The following is a 17,680-nucleotide window of genomic DNA, read 5'->3' as shown; positions in this document are numbered from 1 at the left end:
TCCACACGATCAATGCCTCTCATCATCTCATACACCTCTATCACTCTATCAGGTCACATCTCATCTTCTGTCACTCCAAGGAGAAAAAGCCAAGTTCACTCAACCTATTCTCAAAGGCATGCTCCCCAATCCAGGCAACATCCTAGTAAATCTCCTTTGCACCCTTTCTATAGTTTCTACATCCTTCCTATAGTGAGGCGACCAGAACTGAGCACAGTACTCCAAGTGGGGTCTGGCCAGGGTCCTATATAGCTGCAACATTACCTCTCGGTTCCTAAACTCAATCCCACAATTAATGAAGGCCAATGCAGTGTATGCTTTCTTAACCACAGAGTCAACCTGTGCACCAGCTTTGAGGGTTCTATGGATTCAGATCCCAAGATCGCTCTGATCCTCCATACTGCCAAGAATCTTACCAGTAATATTATATTCTGCCATCATATTTGACCTACCAAAATGATCCACCTTCACACCTATCTGGGTTGAACTCCATCTGCCACTTCTCAGCCCAGTTTTGCATCCTATCAATGTCCTGCTGTAACCTCTGACAGCCCTCCACACTATCCACAACACCCCCAACCTTTGTGCCATCAGCAAATTTACTAACCCTTCCCTTCACTTCTTCATCCAGGTCATTTATAAAAATCACAAAGAGTAGGGGTCCCAGAACAGATCCCTGAGGCACACCACTGGTCACCAACCTCCATGCAGAATATGATCCATCTACAACCACTCTTTGCCTTCTGTGGGCAAGCCAGTTCTGGATCCACAAAGCAACGTCCCCTTGGATCCCATGCCTCCTTACTTTCTCAATAAGCCTTGCATGGGGTACCTTGTCAAATGCCTTGCTGAAATCCATGTACACCACATCTATGGCTCAACCTTCATCAATGTGTTCAGTCACATCCTCAAAAAATTCAGTCAGGTTCATAAGGCATGACCTGCCTTTGACAAAGCCATATGGACTATTCCTAATCATATTATACCTTTACAAATGTTCATAAATTCTGCGTTTCGGGATCTAGTCCATCAACTTACCAACCGCTGAGTTAAGACTCACTGGTCTATAACTTCCTGGGCTATTTCTACTCCCTTTCTCAAGGAAAGGAACAACATCTGCAACTGTCCAATCCTCCGGAAGCTCTCCCGTCCCCATTGATGATGCAAAGATCATCACCAGAGACTCAGCAATCTCCTCCCTCAGCTCTTACAGTAGCTTGGGGTACATGTCATCCAGTCCCGATGACTTATTCAACTTGATACATCCTCTTTCTTAATAACTACATGCTCAAGCTTTTCAGTCTGCTGTACGTCATCCCTACAATCACCAAGTTCCTTTTCCATAATGAATACTGAAGCAAAATATTCATTAAGTACCTCTGCTATCTCCTCCAGTACCATGCACACTTTCCCACTGTCATACTTGATTGGTCCTATTCTCTCACGTCTTGTCCTCTTGCTCTTCACATACTTGTAGAATACCTTGAGGTTTTCTTTAATCCTGTCCGCCAAGGCATTCTGATGGCCCCTTCTGGCTCTCCTAATTTTATTTTATGCTTCTTCCTGCTAGCCTTATAATCTTCTAGATCTCTATCATTACCTAGTTTTTTGAAACTTTCGTAAGTTGCTGTTTTCTTCTTGACTAGACTTACAACAGCCTTTGTACACCAGGGTTCCTGTACCCTACCATCCTTTCCCTATCTCATTCGAACATACCTATGCAGAAATCCCTGCAAATATCCCCTGAACATTTGCCACATTTCTTCCGTACATTTCCCTGAGAACATCTGTTTCCAATCTATGCTTCCAAGTTCCTGCCTGATAGCCTCATATTTCCCCTTACTCCAATTAAACACTTTCCTAACTTCTCTGTTCCTATCCCTCTCCAATGCTATGGTAAAGGAGATAGAATTATGATCACCATCTCCAAAATGCTCTCCCACTGAGAGATGTGAAACCTGACCAGGTTCATTTCCTAATACCAGATCAAGTACACCCTCTCCTCTGTTAAAATTACACCTTTCCAGAATCTGTCTCCCTATCTGCTCCTCGATGTCCCTGTTACCATTGGGTGGTCTATAAAAACACACAATAGATTTATTGACCCCTTTCTGTTCCTAACTTCCACCCACAGAGAGTCAGTAGATAATCGCTCCATCTCTTTCTCCTTTTCTGCAGCCATGACACTATCTCTGATCAACAGTGCTATGCCCCCACCTTTTTTTAATCTCCCACCCTATCTTTTCTGAAAGATCTAAAGCCTGGCACTCAAAGTAACCATTCTTGCCACTGAGCCATTCAAGTCTCTGTAAAGGCCACAACATCATTTCTCCAAGTACTGATCCACACTCTAACTCATCCACTTTGTTCATAATACTTCTTGAATTAAAATAGGCACATCTCAGACCATCGGTTTGAGCGCATCCCTTCTCTATCACCTGCCTATCCTCCCTCTCACACCTGTCTCCAAGCTTTCTCTATTTGTGAGCCAATTGCCTCTTCCTCTGTCTCTTCAGTTTGGTTCCCATACCCCAGCAATTCTAGTTTAAACTCTCCCCAATAGCTTTAGCAAACCTCTCTGCCAGGATATTGGTCCCCCTGTGATTCAAGTGCAACCGGTCCTTTTTGTACAGGTCACTCCTGCCTGAAAAGTGGTCCTAGTGATCCAGAAATCTGAATCCCTGCCCCCTGCTCCAATCCCTCAGCCACGCATTTATCCTCCACCTCACTCTATTCCTATACTCACTGTCGCGTGGCACAGGCAGTAATCCCGAGATTACTACCTTTCAGATCCTGCTTCTCAACTTCCTTCCTAACTGTCTGTAGTCTGCTTTCAGGACCTCCTCCCTTATCCTGCCTATGTCTTTGGTACCAATATGTACCACAACCTCTGGCTGTTCTCCTTCCCTCTTCAAGAAATCGTGGACGCAATCAGAAACATCCCGGATCCTGGCACCTGGGAGGCAAACTACCATCCGTGCTTCTTTCCTGCGTCTACAGAATCGCCTGTCTGACCCCCTAACTATAGAGTCCCCTATCACTGCTGCCATCCTCTTCCTCTCCCTACCCTTCTGAGCCGAAGGCCAGACTCTGTGCCAGAGGCCCCCTTTTGCCCCATTTATATTTGTTAATTCAGCTGCGACCCCAGAGTGTTTTGAATTTGATTTTCTGGAACATGCCTGCATATTGATAGGTTTCCACTGTGTTATAAAAATTCTCCGTCACACCCTAGTTATTTCTGAAGGAGTTAGTGTCTTTTTCTTCAAATTAATTTAATTATCATCATTATCTGTATAACCTCAACTTCTGCCTGACACACCTTAACAGTGGTAAAGTTAGGCTTCCCTAGTAAAAAAACTGTTTGGGGCCAAACTCAGAGCTGCAATGAATGCAGAATTTTTCAACCTATAGCCGGGTTTCTCAGAATCATGTGGCTCCAGCACCAGATCAAGCTACAAGTTCCTCATTCCTTACCGTGCAGTCATTGTGAAGTTCCCCAGCATTAGTGATATCAAAGCGTTCTTCTACAGAGAGGAAGGCCTGCTTTTAACATTCAAAGTTCAAAGTCAATTCGTTATCAAAGTACATACAGTATATGCCACCAAATACAATCCTATGGCTTATTTTCTTGCGGGCAATCACAGCAAGTAGAAAAAACACAATAGAATCAATGAAGGACCACACCCAACAGGGCGGACAAACAAGCAATGTGCAAAAGAAAATCAACCTGTGCAAACACTACAAAAAGAAAGAGAAAAAAGAAATAATGTTAATAAATGAGCAATAAACATCAAGAATATGAGATGGAAAAATCCTTGAAATTGAGTCCAGTTCAGTGGGAACAGGGATGTGTGAGTGAAGTTATCCCCCCTGGTTCAAGAGCCTTTAAGTTGAGGGGTAATAAGTTTTCCTGGACCTGGTAGTGTAGGTCTTGAGGCAACAGCGAGAAGAGAACATGGTGTGGGTAGTGTGGGTTCTTGATAATGGATGCTGCGAAGGTGCCCCGTGTAGATGTGCTCAGTGGTGGGGAGGGCTTTTCCTGTGATAGACTGGGCCATATCCTCCACTTTTTGTGGGATATTCTGTTCAAGGGCATTGGTGTTTCCATACCAGACTGTGATGCAACCTGTCAATTTATTTCCCACCACTCATCTATAGAACTTCGTCAAAGTTTTAGACGACAAGCTGAATCTCCGCGAACTTCTATGAAAGTAGAGGCACTTTCTTCATATTGGCACTTACATGCAAGACGCAGGAGAGACCTTCTGATATTATAACACTGAGGAATTTAAAGTTGTTAACCCTTTCCACCTCTAATCCCTGGGTGAGGATTGGCTCAGGGAGCTCTGGTTTCCTCTTCCTGAAATCAATAATCAGCTTCCCAGTCTTGCCAACGATGAGTAACAGTTTGTTGTTGTGGCATTCAGCCAGGTTTTCAATCTCCGACTCGTCACCACCTTTGATTTGGCCAAGACAGTGGTATCATCAACAAGTTAAATGTGGCATTGGAGCTGTGTTTAGCCTCACAGTCATAAGTGTAAAATGGGGATACGCACACAGCCTTGCTGATGGAGATTGTGAAAGATGTTGTTGTCAATCTGACCTGACTGGGGTTTTCAAGTGAGGAAACTGAGGATCCAATTGCACAAGGAGGAATTGATTTGAAGTGCATTGTTTAGTTTTGTGTGAATGATGGTATTGAAGGCTGTAGTCAATAAAAATCTTCCTGATGTGAGTAGTTTACATGGTCGGCACAACGTTGTGGCCCAAAGGGCCTGTAATGTGCTGTGTTCTATGTGCGCTTCCTCACTGTCCTGATGTTCCAGGACTGAGAGAAGTGTCAATGAAATGGCATCTGCTGTTGACCTGTTGTGACTGTAGGCAAACTGCAGTGGACCCAAGTTGCTCTCAGGCAGGAGTTGGTTTGTATATTTCAATCACCAACCTCTCATCCTTACAGTAAGTGCTACTGGATAATAGTCATTAATACAGGTCACCATATTCTTCATAGACATCGGTATAATCGAAGCCTGCTTAAAACAGATGGGTACCTGAAACTGCCGAAGCAAGAGGTTAAAGACATATAATCTAAACTCCTCGGAGATTAATTGAGCCCCCTATAACACAATGAATTTGAATAAAGTAGATCTTGCATACTTAGGGTGGCATAGTCACACAGCCAATAGAGCTGCTAAACACCAGTGGTTCGGCTCAATCCCAACCTGAGGTGTTGTCTGTGTAGAGTTTGGATAGGTTTCCTGTGATGCTCCAGTTTCCTTCGATATTGCAAAGACTGGTAGGTTAGTTAGCCATTGTAAATTCCCCCTTGCATGTAACTGTTTGTTTAGTGATAGTGCTGGGGGGTGGGGTGCTGATGAGAATAAGGGAAGTAAGTAAAAAAGCACGAATGTAAACAAACTTGTTTTTTGTCAGCAGAGACTCAGTAGACCGAAGGATTTTTTTTTCATGCTATGTCCTTCATGCCTCTGGAATTTTATTCCTGTACAGGCGCAGTTAGATATGTCAATCTATAGAATTGAGATTCTATGTCGGTTGGGGTCAACTATGAATGTTCTGTCCCAGCTGTCCACGTGTCCATACACAAGCCAGAACAGTACAATATGGAAAGCAAGCTGTTGCCCACATCGCAGGCTCCCCCTCTCCATGCAGCCGATGAACTGAAAGGAGCCGCGGAGGCTGATACTGTGTGGCACCAGTGGTGTAGCAGGAGTTGCCAGTCAGCATTAAAGTCAATGTAGGACTGCCTTAGGAACTCCAGCACTGGATTTCTCTCCAGGGTTTACTCCCAAAGTCTTCCTCATGAGTGGGTATAGCTGCAAGACAGTGGAGGCTTGAGCTCAGCGTTCTCCTTCTCCTAGATGAGCTGACAAACCCAATCTGCCTGAAACGACTGGTTTTAAACCACCTTTGCCCCTTCTCCTGTCAGTAGAACTGGTTCGACTGTGCTTAGAAGCTAAACCACATGTGAAGGCCACAAGCTGGATTTGGTTGTCAGAGACCATTTGAGAAACACACCGATGGGATCAATTAACAGGTGGTGGTGGAAGCTCCTCTCCACCCCCACCTTCTCAGTTATGACAACCCTAAGGAAGCAAATCCATAGAATAATGTCATGATTCTAATGTAAAGAAGTAATCAAAAGTGTGGCCAAAATGTAGTTTTAGGAAGTGTGGAAAAAAGAGAAAAAGATCATAGATTATGAGCAGAATATTCCAAAGTAAAGCTTGATTTCTGAAAGTAAAGCAGTTAACATAAAAGCATTGAAGTCGGGCAGTGGCTGGAGGAGAAGCAGAGAAGGGGGAAGTCCAGGGACGTACATTAATTGAGGCGCTGGATTGCGGATGTGATGTGTTGGAGGAGATCTTTCCAGTGGTGTTTGGTGCTGACTGGAATGGAAAAAAGTGTGATATGGGTAAGAGAAGTTGGGTGTCTGTAAGGTGAAACTTAGTTCAACAAAGGAAGAAATGAAATAGGCAAACCCAAAGGTAGCATTTTGGGTAGTAATGGAGTAGGAAGTTTAGATAAAACTGTTTTATCAATGGTTTGGAAATGGAATTTTAATTTCTGAATAGGCCATAGACCCCTGAAATCTGCCCTCCCATCCATTATGATCATGGCTTTTAAATGTTAGCCTCAAAGTTCCTCAAACCTTCATATATTTACCTATCTCCTCCTCAACTATATCTATTAGTCCATCCTCCACCAGTCCCCAAGGCAGAGAATTCGAAAGATGTTGATGAAAGTTCTTGATCTCAGTCAGTTAATCCTAATGACCCGATATGTTGTTACCATGCCAGATGTCACGTTCTCTGTCCAAGTGATGCCTGTTAAAATGTGTGACTTTATCACCGACAACTAGCTTCACAGTTCCATATTCAATCCTTACCGTGGATGCTTTCTGTGTGGAGTTTGTGTGCTCTGCCTGGGACTGTTTGTGTTTGTTCTGGGTGATCTAGTTTTCTCCCACATTACTGGTCAGTTATTTGACTCCTGAAAAGTAGCCCGGCTATAGGTAGATGTCAAGAGAATTGGGGGAATTCATAGATGTGAGACAAAATGTTACCATCAAGTGGGGGAAATGGGACTCCTGGGGATGTTCTGAGAACTAGAGTAAGCTGAATTCCCTTTTTTGTTATGAGAAGTAAACAAACATAGGAAAACTGAACATCTTTCAAAAATTTTGGGGTATTTTAAGACAGCTTCTTTCTAAATCACTTGTAATTAAATTTTGAAAAAAAATGAAATGACTTAAAGTTATATGCTCCTTTAATTCCTAACAACTGAGGGCAAGTGGACAAGCTTCCAATTGAAAAAGTAGTGCAAAAGATATCTAACCTTCTTCTCTCTCTCCTATGATTTATTGAAATCCTTTCCGTGGATGAACAACAGATTTATTTTTTTATTATTGTTTTACAACTGCATTCATTTTTGTGAAACATTGTATTTGATTCCAAGGCAATCAATGAAAAGTTTCAGAATTGCCCTGGGTTATTTTCCATTTAACACAAGCATCGACATTCAATGAACTAAAGATCCATCGATTGCCACAAGATTACCAACAACCTGTTTTACTCTTCTGTTCTTGGTATTAGTGCTATGATTTACTTCGGTACAATTTCAACAGAATCTAGGCTAATTCACACGTTTTTTTAAAAAAAAACACCTTCCTGGAACTGAGCTTCTTTGGAGTGTTTTTAAAAGGTTTGATTTTATTTTACTGCTCAAGTATAAAATGCAGCATACAGAGCAGGGATCAGAAGTACCCAAGAGCCTCAAGAAGCAGGCATCAGGAGTACTTGAGAGGCAAAATTATCAGCATGTGGAATCACAACATAATACACACAGCAACCTCCAAAATATGCAAATTAGTTTTGAAAAAAAAGTCATCCAAGATTTCCATTTTTTTTAAAAATCCTTCGTCCTACTACAGAGCCAAATTTCAAGTAATCAATCATTTATCCATAAGAAAAACATTTTAATATAATTTTCTTTGGTTTTGTTCAGATCTTCTAAAGATTTTGTGGAACCAATCATTTATGTAGCAATCACTTTGCATTCTGAATCATGTTTATAGTCATAGAACCAACATCAGTAAATTTCCACAATTTATTTCAATAGACAATAGGTGCAGGAGTAGGCCATTCGGCCCTTCAAGCCAGCACCGCCATTCACTGTGATCATGGCTGATCATCCACAATCAGTACCCTGTTCCTGCCTTCTCCCCATATCCCTTGACTCCGCTATCTTTAAGAGCTCTATCTAACTCTTTCTTAAAAGCATCCATAGAATTGGCCTCCACTGCCTTCTGAGGCAGAGCATTCCATAGATCCACAACTCTCTGGGTGAAAAAGTTTCTCCTGAACCCCATTCTAAATGGCCTACCCCTTGTTCTTAAACTGTGACCTCTGGTTCTGGACTCCCCCAACATCAGGAACAGGTTTTCTGCCCCTAGCGTGTCCAATCCCTTAATAATCTTATATGTCTCAATCAGATCCCCTCTCATCCTTCTAAATTCCAGTGTATACAAGCCCAGTTGCTCCAATCTTTCAACATATGACAGTCCCGCCATCCCGGAAATCAACCTCATGAACCTACGCTGCACCCCTTCAATAGCAAGAATGTCCTTCCTCAAATTCGGAGACCGAAACTGAACACAATACTCCAGGTGTGGTCTCACCAGAGCCCTGTACAACTTTAGAAGGACCTCTTTGCTCCTATACTCAACGCCCCTTGTTATGAAGGCCAACATGCCATTAACTTTCTTCACTGACTGCTGTACCTGCATGCTTACTTTCAGTGACTGATGAACAAGGACACCTAGATCTTGTTGTACTACCCTTTTTCCTAACTTGACACCATTCAGATAGGAATCTGCCTTCCTGTTCTTGCCACCAAAGTGGATAACCTCACATTTATCCACATTAAACTGCATCTGCCCACTCACCCAACCCATCCAAGTCACCCTGCATTCTGTTAACATCCTCCTCATATTTCACACTGCCACCCAGCTTTGAGTCATCTGCAAATTTGTTAATGTTACTTTTAATCCTTTCATCTAAATCATTAATGTATATTGTAAACAGCTGCGGTCCCAGCACCAAGCCTTGCGGTACCCCACTAGTCACTGCCTGCCATTCTGAAAAGGACCCGTTAATCCCTACTGTTTCCTGTCTGCCAACCAATTTTCTATCCATGTCAGTACTATGTCATTTCCTAGAAACAAAAAAAACACTACAGCACAATACAGGCACTTCGCCCACAAAGCTGTGCCAAACATGTCCTTACCTGAGAAATTACCTAGGGTTACCCATAGCCCTCTATTTTTCTGAACTCCATGTACCTGTCCAGGAGTCTCTTAAAAGACCCTATCATATCCGCCTCCACCACCGTTGCTGGCAGCCCATTCCACACACTCACCGCTCTCTGCATAAAAAAATTACCCCTGACATCTCCTCTGTATCTACTTCCAAGCACTTCAAAACTGTGCTCTTTCATGTTAGCCATTTCAGCCCTAGGAAAAAGCCTCTGACTATCCACATGATCAATGCCTCTCATCATCTTATACACTTCTATCAGGTCACATCTCATCCTCTGTTACTCCAGGAAAAAAAGGCTGAGTTCACTCAACCTATTCTCATAAGGCACGCTCCCCAGTTCAGGCAACATCCTTATAAATCTCCTCTGCACCCTTACTATGGCTTCCACATCCTTCCTGTAGTGAGGCAACCAGAACTGAGCCCAGTACTCAAAGTGGGGTCTGACTAGGGTCCTATATAGCTGCAACATTACCTCTTGGTTCCTAAACTCAATCCCACAATTGATGAAGGCCATTGTAGTGTTTGCTTTCTTAACCACAGAGTCAACCTGCGCAGCAGTTGTGTGTGTCCTATGGACTCGGACCCCAAGATCCCTCTGATCCTCCACACTGCCAAGAGTCTTACCATTAATACTATATTCTGCCATCATATTTAACCTACCAAAATGAACTGCCTCACACTTATCTGGGTTGAATTCCGTCTGCCACTTCTCAGCCTAGTTGTGCATCCTATCAATGTCCCACTGTAACCTCTGACAGCCCTCTGCACTATCCACAGCACCCCCAATCTTTGTGTCATCACCCATCCCTCCACTTCATCAAGGTCATTTATAAAAATCACAAAGAGTAGATGTCTCAGAACAGATCCCTGAGGCACACCACTGGTCACCGACCTCCATGCAGAATATGATCCGTCTACATATGACATGCCTTCTGTGGGCAAGCCAGTTCTGGATCCACAAAGCAATGTCCCCTTGGATCCCATGCCTCCTTACTTTCTCAATAAGCCTTGCATGGGGTACCTTGTCAAATGCCTTGCTGAAATCCATATACACTACTGCTCTTCCTTCATCAATGTGTTTAGTCACATCCTCAAAAAATTCAATCATGTTCATAAGGCACGACCTGCCTTTCACAAAGCCATATGGACTATTCTTAATCATGTTATGCCTCTCCAAATGTTCATAAATCCTGCCTCTCAGGATCTTCTCCATCAACTTACCAATCATTTCCTTCCATCAAATACAATATTATTTCAAATTTATCCAGCTCCTATCTTAAATAACATTTTGAAATGAATCTACTTTATTACTTCCATCCTTCATATACATGAGTAAAAATCTTTACGTTACATCTGTTCAAATGTGTAATTATAGTAATTTATAATAAATATTATGTACAACAGGATAGTCAATATAACACAGAAATACAGTTGCATCAGAATGAATTAATCAGTCTGATGGCCTGGTGGAAGAAGCTGTCCCAGAGCCAGTTGGTCCTGGTTTTTATGCTGTGGTACCGTTTCCTGGATGGTAGCAGCTGGAACAGTTTGTGGTTGGGGTGACTCGGGTCCCCAATGATCATTTGGGCCCTTTTTACACACCTGTCTCTGTAAATGTCCTGAACCATGGGAAGTTCACATCTACAGATGCGCTGGGCTCTCTGCAGAGTCCTGTGATTGAGGGAAGTACAGTTCCCATACCAGGCAGAATGCTCTCAATCGTACCCCTGTAGAAAATTCTTAGAATTTGGGAGCCATACCAGACTTCCTCAACCAGCTGAGGTGAAAGAGGTATTGTGCCTTTCTCACCACACAGCCGGTATGTACAGTCCACATGAGATTTTTATTTTAACATATAGTGCACGTCATCTTGTTGAATATATCAAAGCACTCTTCTGTATATTTGATAATAACATTACTATTTCTGCATATCTATGTTTTGTTTAGATTGCTGATAATTTTCCTGTCCTGGTGGAGGGTCTTGGCCTGAAATGGTGACCATTTACATACTAGCTGGCCTACTGAGTTCCTCCAGCTGAGAGAGAGAGTGAGTGAGTGAGTGAATGAGTGAGAGATCACTGGTAATTTTGCCTGGTTTGGTTAGTGAGCTCATTTTTTAAAAAAATTACCTCATGACTTTAGCTTCTCAGATAAAGCAAATATAGGATAGGCAGAGAGAAAAGCAGAGCTAACCTTTCGGTCAACTGACTTCATCAAAATTTAAAATGAGAAAAGTAAAGCTATTTTAAGCTGCAGAATGAGGAAGTAAAGATACAAGAAGGGATTTATTTTTACACAGCACTACTCTTTCATTAGCTGCTTTTCTGAGCCATTATCACATAACCTGTATTCCTCACTCTCTAGCCCACTGCTCATGTATGTGAGGCTTCAATGCGAACACTGCACAGCTTGCTATGGTGTTGGATTTGCTGCCTCCCTCTTGAGCACAAGGAACATCATGTATATTTTCAAACTTCCTTACGATATGGAAGGAAGCCATTCAGGCCACTGAGTTCATGCCAGAATAAGAACTGAGGCAAGTCTGCTTCTGGGTGTACAACTCACCCTATTTTTAACAACTGCTCTGACAGCAAAGTCCTAACTGAGGGAAAGTTGGAGTGTATGAGGATCAAGTCAAGAACTTGCACACCAATATTTCCTTTGGGCTCAGGATTTTGAGACACACCTTTTCTGATCCCAACAGGTTTCCCTAGCAGAGAAGAGATCACTGCTGTTCCATTTCTTGATCTAACCTCGACACCATAACCAGTGCTCATTCCGAACAGGCATCACTGCCTTAGGGTAATCTTCTGGAGAAGTAGAATTTAAAACCTGTGCAGGAAAGGATGTGGTGCATCCTTAGTCCTGTCACCTGGTTTCCAAAGGGAAAGCCTAATTTAAATGAAGAGAGCACTTATTAAACTGCATAGATTGCCATATAGTATATATGCTTTTTAAACCAGCTGAGGTAAAGTATGCAGCCAATATCATAAACTTTTGATTGTGGACTATCCAAGCCTGGACCCATCTATCTGAATAACATGCATAACTTTGGAAGTTCTACTACATGAGTAATATTTGAACTGTTATCATTCAGACACTTCAATGGACGTTGGGTTTCTTTTGTGTCCTAATGTTTATCATAAGCAAACTTATTGACGGTTTTAATTTTTCATTATATTTTTTAATTCAACATTGTCTAAGAAAAAATTAATTTTATTTCATCTAGGCATGTCCAACACAGAAGTTGTAAATGCTATTGGGCGTGGTTATCGTATGCCACGACCTGAAGAATGTCCACAGGAGCTTTATGATGTCATGAAGAATTGTTGGAAAAATAGCGCTGAAGACCGTCCAACATTTGAATACCTGAAAGGACTGCTCGAAGACTTTTACACAGCCACAGAGGGGCAATACCAGCAGCAACCATAGAAGAAATTAAAATGGAAAAATCAAATCAGCAGATTCAATGAATAGCACAAACTTAATATGTGAAAGGCAGTCTTCCATTTTGATGTCCATTAAACCTGTATATCACAATTCTACATGAAGAAGATTGAGGATCACCGGCATTATTTTGGAGAAAAGCAGAGCAGTTGACCTTTGACCCTTGACTCTAAATCCAATGGTCTGATTACTAACAAATCGCTTTTATGGGCATTTGCTGTGCACATTCACTCCTGCACAGTTCACTCCTGCAATTTCTGCAACAGTGACTACATTTGAAAAGCAATTCATTGTCTGTAAAACATTTATGAAAATCCTTAAGTTCAAAACAGCACAATGTATATAGCCTTTCTTTCTTCTTTGAGAACCAGAACATTAGGGAACATCAACCAAGTAAGACCGCACCCACTCGCACTATCTCTTCTGTGCAAAGCCTGCTCTAGGCTGGTATGAAGGCTGACTGCTCAGGAGAACTATGGATGGAAGCAGAATCTGCATCAACATGCTCTGAAATTCATTTATGAAAATAGTGCCAGTTGCAAATAAATTTCTAATGCAAGATGGTTAGCCGGGTGGGGGTATGGTGCAACTTCAGGGGATTGATGTTTAATCTTCGATCCTAATCACTACACAGCTCTCCCATGATACCCACATGGTACTTCACAGAAACAGAAGTCCCGCAGTTATGTCTCAAATTTGGACCTAGTTGGAGGAGTGATACACAGTAGCCAAAGGTGGCACATGGCTACTCTAACTGTCAATGGAAGTTTGCCAGTTCATCATTCATAATAGTTGCTATACCTTACCCCGGGGGTCCCAACCTGGGGTTCATGGACCCCTTGCTTAATCGTATTGGTCCATGGATTAAAAAAAAATGGTTGGGAAACCTGCCTTATGCCAACAACTAAAATTGGGGCACTCATGCCTCATAAATGTGTAAAGTCAGCTGGCCTTTCCAATTTAAGAAATAAATACTGCAATAAAAAATGATATGATAGAGGGAAGTTTTAATAGTAATGGTATTAATGTAATATCTAGAAATAATCAATTGAAAGGACAGTTGTCAGTTTGATGATTCCAGAAGATTCAGGTATATTTCAGATTATTATTTTCTGTAATTCTATTGATTTATAATTTGGCTATCTAAATAAATAAAAAGCTGTTCTGTTTACACAGACTTTGTAATATTCAACAAAGCATTCTATTTAACCTGCAATTACTGACTAAATAAAAATACAGAAAGTGTGAGGCAAGTAGGAGGATTGTTTCATATGGTATTAGTATGCTGAGTTGTGCCTTTATTTTTTAAAAAAAGAGATCTTGTTTTTAAAAAAGAGGTAGCACCTCCATTCCTGATTTTATTGGAGTGAAAATGCTGATTTCTCCACATGGCCCCCATTAAAAAGGTTTCATTTAAGAAATGTTACTGCATACAGATTTTATAATTGTGTGATGAGCAAAGTTTTCAAATTGTACAACAATAGCAATAAATCCAAACTCTGACATTTTTAAGAAAAATAAATCACATTGGCTATAGTACAGAGGGCGAAATGCCTATGCATTTATAAAATTTATAAATGATTTTGTATTATTCACTAATTCCATCTGTCTCCGCTACTAACCATTCTCATCAAGATCAGAATGTATAAACTTTCATAAGATAACATCTTGGAATTTAAAGTCCAGCTCTACATTTCAGAAATGAATTAAGTCAGATTCTTTACAATATATTGTAAAATGTTTGTGTCAGTTTAGGTGGAAAAAAAACACTCCAAAAGCCTGTTCAATATTTCCATTATATAAATATCTATGGAATTGAGATGAATTGTGAAACAAATGTGCATTTTTCAATCCAGTGAACTTCCAGAAAACAAAATGTATAAGGTGTCACTGCATTTATATAAAATAAGTGTAGTGTTTTCCTCTCCAGATGAATTGAAATACCATTTTCATGTATCGTGTATAGCAAAAGACTTTTAATGAAACTGTTAATTCTTATATTGTAAACGTGCAATAGTTTGTAATGCTTTCTTTATTTTCCTGTTGTGCAAAAAAGCCCAATAAATTATAAATTTGTAACATGGACAATGGATATAATAAAGGCATCTGCCCAAATATTTTCAGTATACTTCCTGGCAAAATACATCTTGCATTTTCAAAAGAAAAAGGTTTACGTATTTAGAAAGTCTTATAAATAAATTAGGACATTTCCACTTGTCCAAAGAGGATAAATAATAGTGCATCAATATAATATTTTAAATAGTCAGATTGATTAATTCAGACCTATGAAATGAAATTTGCTTTTTGCAGCAGTACAGTGCAGAGATCCATAAATTCCAAAAATAAAATACCTAATGAGGTTGTGTTTGTGGGTTAGTAGATCATTCAGAAATTTTATGGCAGAGAGAAAGAAGCTGTTTCTGAAATGTTTGTTCCAGAAGTAAATGTCAATGGGACAAAAATTAGTCCACATACTGAGCATGTACAGAGCTTGCAAAGTCAATCAATAACAACTTATCACAATGTCCAAGCCGAAGGCTGAGGTGCCCAATGAGCCAAAATGGTCTGTAAAGTTGGTAGTGTGCAAGATTGATGTTACAGGTAGCAAGTAATGTCACAAATTATAATCACTATTGTTCAATACCAGTCCTTTTTTTAAAAAAATAATTTACAAAAGTCTTTAAATTTCAGCTTCAGAAAAATCATGTTTAAAGAATTATAAATCCATAACCTATCTGTGGAGTGAAGCAAGTCACCTAACCTTCAAGACTACAAATTGTTTGTAGCTAATCTAATATTGAATAGTTACAAGAAACACACCCCATCACAGTCTGCCATGTTTTAAATGTTGCAGACAGGAAGTGTAGGTGTTTTCTGCCTAGCACAAATGTTAGCAGTACTTATCTGAATGTGGTGGGTGGAGCTTTCTTAAATTCATTCAAGGAACGTGAGCTACACGGGTGGAAGTCAGGATGCAAGCTTCCTTCTTGAACTGCTGCAGTCCTTGAGGTCCATCAATATGTGGAGGGTGTTCCACAATTTTGACTCAGTGATGAAGGAGGAGCAATGATATACTTCTATTTCAGAATGACGTGTGGATTGGAGGGCAAATTATAGAATCATAGAGCACCAGCACAGAAACAGGCTCTTTCGTGTATGACAAACTTATTCTGCCTAGTCCCATCAACCTGCACCTGAACCATAGCCCTCCATACCCCTACCATCCATGTACTTACTCAAATTTCTCTTAAATCTTGAAATCAAACGTGTACCCACCTCTTGTTCCATACTCTCACCACCCTCTGTTTGAAGAAGTTCCCCCTCAGGCACCATTCTACTATTTCTAGTTGGTATTGCTCCCAGGATTTCGCCAGCCTTGCCCCTTCCAGCACGTAGAGGCTGTGGGTTTGAGAGGTGCCACGCAAGGAGTCAGGTGAGTTGTTGAAATTCACCCTATGGATGGTACAAACTGCTGCTGCTCTGCATCCGTGCTCAAGTGCATGAATGATTATGGATGGGGTTCCTACAAAGGAGGCTGTTGTAGCCTGTATGATGCTAAGCTTCTTGAGTGTTGTTGAAGTTACACTCATGCAGGTAAATGGGAAGGACTCAATCACAATCCTGACTTGACCCATATAGATGGCAAATGACCTTTGTGGAGTGAATTACTCACTGCAGGATTCCTTGCCCACAACCTGCTCTTGTAGGCATATCTTGGAGAGATACAGTTCAGTGTTGAGAAATATTTTCACTGATTTGTGGAAAGCAAAGTGCCAGATCTGAACTAATCCCATCTATTCCAATGAAACATAGCTGCTTTTTTTTTAAAAAACAAGGGACGGTTCTGTGATGTAGGACAAAGAAAAACTATTTAAAAGCATTTCAAAAGCAAAGGCACTGGCCAGAGTATGTGTTACATTACTGTGCAGTTACCAGTCATGAGTGGCAGCAGTTATGAGTGACTGAAAAACTACCGAGTTTTGCTTTGAGCAAGAAGGCATGAAGGTATGAATTAATCTATTGAGTATTGAATGACCTAGACAGAATGGATATGGGGAGGATGTTTCCTATAATGGGCAAATCTAGGTCAGAGGGCATGGCCTCAGAAAAGAAGAACGTTTATTTAGAACAAAGACGAGGAGGAACTTCTTTAGCCAGACAGCAGTGGATCTGCGGAATTCATTCCCACAAACAGCTGTGGAGGCCAAGTCACTGGGTTTATTTAAAGTGGAGGTTGATAGTGAGGATGTCAAAGGTTACAGGGAGAAGACAGGAGAATAGGGTTGAGAGGGATAATAAATCAGCCATGTTGGAATGGCAGCGCAGACTCGATAGGCTGAATATCTGTGGTGAACTACATATACCTGTCTGGACCCCCCCCGCTGACTGCTCCTGTGGCTCCTCCCACGGACCCCGGTATAAAGGCGATTGGAGCCTGGGCCCTGCCCTCAGTCTCCAGGATGTAGTATGGTGGTCAATTGCTGCTTGTTCTTTCTTCCAGCCAATAAAAGCCTATATCTCGCCTCACGTCTCAGAGAGTTATTGATGGTGCATCAATATCCTAATTATGTTCCTATCTTTTATGGTCTAAGTGATATGGTTAACCCAAAAGATTTGTGAAGAAAAATGATGGTTTGAATTTCATCATGAAAAACCAATATTCCCCAACACAACCAAAAAGTTTTGGACTCCTAGCCAAACAGGGCAAGCATGCAGAAATCGTAAACATTTCTGAGAAATGTTCACTATTTCCTTTCCAAATACACTTTGGTGGCTATTTAACGAAATCCACTGGAAGGAGAGAGATGGCCTACAGTTTCCAAGTGATCATGCTGTGGAGATCTGCTACTGAACCTGCACCAGGTTCCTAGATCTGGTGCCAATTTAATGACCAC

The 17,680-nt window shown here is 41.2% G+C and overlaps 1 protein-coding gene across 6 annotated transcripts in view; it reads left to right on the top strand.

Annotated features, from left to right (window-relative positions):
- The window catches only part of lyn (LYN proto-oncogene, Src family tyrosine kinase), a 94,005-nt gene extending 79,132 nt beyond the window's left edge, over positions 1–14,873 (top strand). For all 6 annotated transcript variants that reach the window (XM_073042175.1, XM_073042183.1, XM_073042157.1 and 3 more), the window contains one exon: positions 12,568–14,873. In XM_073042175.1, coding sequence (XP_072898276.1) covers positions 12,568–12,770 — 203 coding nt within the window. In that variant the 3' untranslated portion in view covers positions 12,771–14,873. The remainder of the gene's footprint in view (positions 1–12,567) is intronic.
- The last annotated feature ends 2,807 nt before the right edge of the window (positions 14,874–17,680 follow it).

The sequence above is a fragment of the Hemitrygon akajei genome, chromosome 1 (genome assembly GCF_048418815.1).
Source record: "Hemitrygon akajei chromosome 1, sHemAka1.3, whole genome shotgun sequence".
Taxonomy (NCBI): domain Eukaryota; kingdom Metazoa; phylum Chordata; class Chondrichthyes; order Myliobatiformes; family Dasyatidae; genus Hemitrygon; species Hemitrygon akajei.
Note: the sequence above shows the minus strand (reverse complement) of the source record. Positions and strands in the feature narration are given on the sequence as shown.